This window comes from Oryzias melastigma, unplaced genomic scaffold (assembly GCF_002922805.2).
Source record: "Oryzias melastigma strain HK-1 unplaced genomic scaffold, ASM292280v2 sc00270, whole genome shotgun sequence".
NCBI classification, from domain to species: Eukaryota; Metazoa; Chordata; class Actinopteri; order Beloniformes; family Adrianichthyidae; genus Oryzias; species Oryzias melastigma.
Window position 1 is genome coordinate 299,246 of NW_023416899.1, and position 6,853 is coordinate 306,098.

The following is a 6,853-nucleotide window of genomic DNA, read 5'->3' on the forward strand; positions in this document are numbered from 1 at the left end:
GAATCCCCCACCCACCACCCCATTCTGCTGCTCTAATCCGATTGTGCAGCGGTTAGCTTTGGCTGATACAGCAGCAGGACATGCAGACATTTTCAAACAGATCCAGACAGAACTGGAGGATATAACTGCTGGTTTACAGCAGCAACAGAACGTTCAATAAAAGTGTTGATTTGAAGACAGCGCTGTTGTTACACGTTGACTCTTGCATGCTGCAATACTAGCCGCTAATGCTAACGCACCGTTTGTGTAGCGTTGCAAGACATTGATTTTTTTTTACAACTGATACCAATATCTGATATTTTCTGGCCTCTTGCAGCCGATACCAATAATCAAGGAATATTTTTTTATTCTTGAGAAAAAAAATATTTGCAAGTACAAAATGAGAGCATATGGCTCTTGTGTATTCCATCAAATGTGCATAACTTGTTTTACCTGTAAATAAATTGAACAGCAGGTAGTGCAAACACTATTAACTTTTTCAGTCTGCTATACATCTGTAAATAGAGAAAGTGCATGTTAACGGTCAGAACAAATGTCAAGACTTCATCTTAAATAGCAATGTAACAAGGACATTTTTCAATACAAGTATGCCCAATATAATAACATGCAAAAGAAATACTTTAATTTTAAAGTTCAAAATTACTGTTTTGTTTTCAACTGATGTGCAAAATCAATAGGTGCTCATAGAAGTGAAATTCTCCAAAACATAGCCATAGACTTGGATTCTAACAGGTTAGAATCAAGCACACCTCTGTGCTAGAATCTGGTGTATTTCGTGCAGTGTTTGGACAGACTTGATATATTTAGTGTTTAAATGAATGCAGTTTCACAGATATAATTACTTAAAAATGTTAGTTATGTTAATGAACACTTTGCTGTGGATCAGTGCAGTGTTTACTGAGAAGTTTACTGAAACGTTTTGGTGATGTTACCATGAAGTTCTTCATTTAAGAAAGGGGGATGTAGCATCAGGGGAGGTAACAGGGTAGGAACCTTTGTGTGTCTGATATATGTCTCCTGGGGGAAGTTTAATAAGGAGGAACCTTTGCAAAACTGCAAGTAGGATTTGAGATCTATAAAATTCAACCACCTGAACTGGTGTTCCCGCCCTTAAAAGAAACTTTTTTTTACATCTGAGACAGAGTGCGGTCTCTTCATCTACTTTGGATAAATACAGACACACTTCGGACCTTTTTGCTAGCTGGCTCTGCCATCCACGTTTGTGTGCTGTCTGTGTCAGCGGAGGGGGGACCAGCCCCTCCCTAACACAGCTCAGCTCAGTGAAGGAGAGATAAAGAAATTCATCTCTTCTTTTGTCTTTGTGGTGCACGCCGTGTCCGTGCTGCTGTCGGGCCGCTACGGTGACACCGTTAAGCAGTACCAACGAGGTTGTAGGACGCGTCTGCAGTTTAACCCTTTAATCACTGGCCCATCTTATCTGCAAATTTTTCTCTTATCGGAATTATTGGTGCAACGTCATAATGTCCAATATTGACTGATAAATATCGATAACCAATATTATCCTCCAACCCTACTACTATGTGCTGTCTATAAATGTAAACACGATTGGTTCACAGTTTGACAGTGTTTTCACGGAGTGGACTTTAAGACGAGGCGGATTAATAGGACATTTTCTAAAAACTATTTCATAAATATAATAACAGGCATTAATCCACTTTGTATTAACTTTATTGGTGTTCTCTTTGTAGCATAAATGAGCAAGTGTTGAGCTGAAAATGGCAACAAGAAAAAGGTTTATGTTTGCTACATACCCAGTAAATCTGTCATATTCTTCTCAAAATGTTTTGAGTATACAGTCAGATAATGTTAAAGACCTTTTTTGTACCATTTATGATCGATTTTAAGAGAATTGGGGGTGGGGTATGGGAGCCTTTTCCAGTAAGGTGTTTCATTGCTTTGCTAAAGAAAACAGAAGCCAGTTATAAAAAAAAAACACTCTATTGGTGCTGTTACAAGTAAATTTTGTTTACAAGCAATGGCCCCTCAGTGGCTCTTCCTCAAAATTTTGGTAGTTGGGCAGTAGATGAGCAGTTACAGGTGCTGAGTAATCTTTTTAAAGATTGTAGTTATTTGGTGTTTAAACTAAGGAATTGTATTATTTAAATTAAATAAGTTTAATTATTAATAATCTGACTGAAACGATGAAAATGTTTATAGGAGCTTGACAATACACAAAATCCACAAAACATATAAAATGGCCTCTTCTTGTGTTTTGCAGTCCTTCCCCAGCATTGGATGACTGAAGAGGAGGATCTCAGCAACCAGCAGAGGGACTTCAGAGAGGAACAGAAGAATCCAGAACCTCCATATTATAAAGAGGAGCAGAAGGAACCAGAACCTCCATATTATAAAGAGGAGACGGAGGAACCAGAACCTCCATATTATAAAGAGGAGACGGAGGAACAAGAACGTCCACAAATTGGAGAGGAACAGGGAGTACCAGAACCTTCACTGATTAAAGATGAGCCAGAGGACTTCTTCATCAGTCAGGATGAAGAGCAGCTTGAGCTGAAGCAGGAGACTGATACCTTACTGGGGATTCCTACTTATGAGGAAAATGATCACAGTGAAACAGATCTTAACAAACAGCAGAGATTTAATGTAACAGACAGTCGGAAGGAAAAAGGAAACCAACATGAAGAACCAACATCATCTACAGCTGGACAGACAGACCCACAGAACAGAGATCAGAAGAACAGAAGAGACATAAATCCTTTCCACAATGTGGACAGCTCTCACACGTTACCAAGTCGATGTGATAAAAGTTTTAGTCATGCAACTAGTCTCAAAGCACACAAGAGAATTCATTCAGGAGAGAAGTCTTATTCTTGTAAAGAATGTGAAAAAAGTTTTATGAAAATCGGTAATCTAAAAAGACACATGAAAACTCACACAGAAGAAAAGCCTTTTTCTTGTAAAGAATGTGGTGCAAATTTTAGTCAGACATCTAGTCTCAAAGCACACATGACAGTTCATTCAGGAGAGAAGTCTTATTCTTGTAAAGAATGTGAAAAAAGTTTTAGGACAAACGGTAATCTAAAAAAACACATGAAAATTCACACAGGAGAAAAGCCTTTTTTGTGTCAAGAATGTGATAAATGTTTTAGTTGTTTATCCAGTCTGAAATCACACATGTTTACTCACGTACAAGAAAAGCCTTTTCCTTGTCAAGAATGTGATGCAAGTTTTGGTCATATGTCTAGTCTCAAAACACACATGAGAATCCACACCGGAGAAAAGCCCTTTTCTTGTAAAGAATGTGATAGAAGTTTCAATCAAACATGCCAACTCAAAACCCACATGAGAACTCACACAGGAGAGAAGCCTTTTTCTTGTAAAGAATGTGATAGAAGTTTTAGTCGTATAGCTAATCTCAAATCACACATGTCAACTCACACAGGAGAAAAGCCTTTTTCTTGTAACGAATGTGAAACAAGTTTTAGTCGTATAGCTAATCTCAAATCACATATGTTAACTCACACAGGAGAAAAGCCCTTTTCTTGTACAGAATGTGATAAAAGGTATAGACATGTAAATAGTCTCAGAGAACACATGAAAACTCATACAGGAGAGAATCCTTTTACTTGTGAAGAATGTGGTACACGTTTTGGCTATATATCTTATCTGAAAGCACACATGAGAACTCATACAGGAGAAAAGCCCTTTTCTTGTGAAGAATGTGATGCAAGTTTTAATCATGTGTGTAGTCTCAAAGCACACATGAAAACTCACACAGGGGATAAGCATTTTTCTTGTGATTAATGTGAAAATATTAGTATAGAGTCTCTAATGAAAACTCACACGACTAAAGTTTTTTTTTCTTGTCAGGGTAGTAAATGATTTAGTGTAAACTCTAAATCCTAAAATTCTTATCAAATGTTGACCTCTAAAGGATGGTCTCCATACCACAAATATGCACTAATTTTATTAGAGGGAGGTACGAGTGAGTATTGAATGTGTAGAAGGGATTTTTTCTAAAGATTTGTTTGATATAACTTTCTGGGACAGTTTATTTTAGGTTTTTATAATTTCCAAGGTACAATAAGAAAAAAATAAATAAAGTAATACATTTCAATCCATGTGTAAAGATGCTAGATAGTGAACTTTACTGCTGACAGAATATGTTTAACATTTTTACAGAATGAATGATGTTAGAAGTATCTGTAAATATAAATGTGTTGTTTTGAATTATAACTATATCTTGAACGACTTCATTGTGGTTGTGTTTTATGCTTAGAGGATGTCTATATGTGTTTTTTCATGACAACATTGACAACAGTTCTTTAACTCTAACACATTTTACTTCATCATTGAACAGTTCACCATTTAAACAAGAAGTAGTGGCTGCAGCCTATACTTTGTTTATATAAGTAACCATAAAAAATATTCCCAAAAGATGTCAAAAGGAAGAGGTTGATAAAAACCAGATTGTTTTTTCTGTCTTGTGTTGTTGTGATTCCTGTTTTGTAGTAGAGATTAGAAGTGTTTCTCTGTTCTTTTTAGTTCTCAGTGTTCTGTCTAAATCTTTCCTGTGAAGAATAAAGTGGACGTGAACATCAGTCAGAAGTGTGGAGTCTAACTTTAACACAATGTACTGTATTCATTGAGTGACATGCGGTGATGTTTATCGCTGGGAGGCACTGATGTCATCACTCAGATTTACAAACAGTAGCTGATGATAGTTTATAGTAGCTGGTTCACTAAGTGACAACAGATAAAGGGTTGTTTCATTATTATTTCATTTCAACATTTTTCTTCTGTTTACAAACTGACAGAAAAAAGCAAATAATCTAAATTGTTATAATTGACTTACTTACAAATGAAGTCTGTGTGCAGCTCCATCTGAAGAATCACATCAATAACCTGTTTGTAGAAGTCTTCCTTTTCTTTCCCTGTACACAATCAAACATAAAATATTAGGATTTTTAAACATAGTGACCTGATACTCAAAAAAAAGGTATATTCATTAAAACAATTTAAATTGAATACCAGAATCCAAAAAAAGTGTAGAAAAAAATCTGTCCCGTGGAAATATAGTTATAAAACCTAAGTGTGTTCTCAGAGTATTTATTCAACACAAGGTAAAAGATACACGATGAAGAGACGTGTGGAGAGGTCCCCTGAGCTCTGCTCGAGCCTTGATTGATCTTATTTTTAAAGAGCTGTACAAACAAGCATCACGTCATTGACTCCAGGCTCCAAACCGTACGGCCTTGAGGAGTTGAATGAATGAATGAATGAAATGGTTTATTTCAAGCAATCAGGTAATAATACATTACATATCACTTAATAAATCACGAGTTGATCACTTGAAAGGGAGTGTAAGGAAGCGAACTTATATAATCCCGACTCGACCATACCATTTTCTCGACATGAATTATCAATATCTGCGAGATGAGACACTGTTGCTGGGCGGAGTCAGGAGGCTCTTGTGAGAGGATGGAGTTTAGGCATATGTGGAATATCAAGAACAATGGTAAATAAGAATATTTCTCTTACATTCCATCCAACACACATGCTAAAATCTTCTTGTGTGTAGGAGCCATAATGAGGTGACACAGGTACATCTTAGCGGCGTCTGCGTGGTTGTGGGCGTGTCACTGTCAGCGCATGCGTCACAGAGTTGTGAAAGGTGCTCACTTGTCACCTGTGGGATGCATGGATGAGGAAGTGGGGTGAGCCCCTGGCTGTGGTCATATAATTTGTTCACCGCATTAACTTACCTAGAAAAAGTCTGTCACAGCTGGATTGTTCGTTTTTGTTTTTCATTTGGACTGTATGGACTGGAAACCTGCAGATAAAAGCAATAAACACATCACAGCAGACGGAGGCTTTGGAGTTTTTTTGTTGGAACGCCCGTCAGATAAAGGAAGCCGGAGTTTAGCCCACAGCGGCCCTCATCTAAGTTTTGCAGCAACATTGTGTATTAAAGAAACTAAATTATAAACCCCATTAAAAAAGCAGAAAAGCATAATGTGTAAAAATGTAATAAAACAGGAAGAAAACTTCAACGCACCAAATGTAATCAAACAGGAAATACACGTAGCTCTCTCAGCAACCTTGACTGCAGTCTGCGTGGTCCGGAGGACTTGGTAGAGACCCACCCAGCGCTGATGGTTCCACCTGTGTCTTTTGAAGCTTTTCTCCAGTGCGAAGTCGCTTGGACCCAAGGAATGGAGATCCGTCAGCTGATCAGGGAAGGGCAGCAGCTACCTGGGATTGAATGTCTGAAAGAGTCTTTGTAAGATTTGCACCATAGGTTAGATCAGGGGTCGGCAACCTTTAACAGTAAAAGAGCCATTTGGGCTTATTTTCTACTGATCAAAACCTAGAAGGCGCCGCATAGTCTTACTTTAGCCTTTAAGAAATTTCGAGTTGCATTCATGACCTTCTTTAAAAAAAAAAAAAAGAATTACATCCTTTTTGGCACAAACAAAAGCAAAAATATAAAGACAACCTAGTCTCTTTCTCAAAATGTATTTTTTTTCTTTTTTACATTCGACAGAAACTCAACTAACTTATTTTCTAAATAAAAGATGCTCTGTGCCAAACAGGATCATGTCAGTGCAGCTCTCGACATATAGTAACCATTGTTGTGAAGCACAAGATAATATGCGCTTTTAACTATTTTTATTTTTTTACCATAGTTTTGCTTTGCATGTAAAATCTGTTCATTCTGGAGGTAGAGTTGAGCAAACAAGAAATCTTCAGGTCAACAGGGATGTAAAAACCTACAAAGTTTATCCTCTATGTGCACCTCAGCCATCAGTTTACCTTAATAAACTTAAAATAAATGCTAATTAAGTAACCCTCACTTTAAAAAATCACCATT

General features: G+C 37.1%; 1 protein-coding gene across 1 annotated transcript in view; it reads left to right on the forward strand.

Annotated features, from left to right (window-relative positions):
- Positions 1–4,235, forward strand: part of LOC112141713 (gastrula zinc finger protein XlCGF57.1-like) — a 13,471-nt gene extending 9,236 nt beyond the window's left edge. Inside the window, exon 2 of the mRNA XM_024264862.2 lies at positions 2,240–4,235. Coding sequence (XP_024120630.1) covers positions 2,240–3,783 — 1,544 coding nt within the window. The 3' untranslated portion in view covers positions 3,784–4,235. The remainder of the gene's footprint in view (positions 1–2,239) is intronic.
- The last annotated feature ends 2,618 nt before the right edge of the window (positions 4,236–6,853 follow it).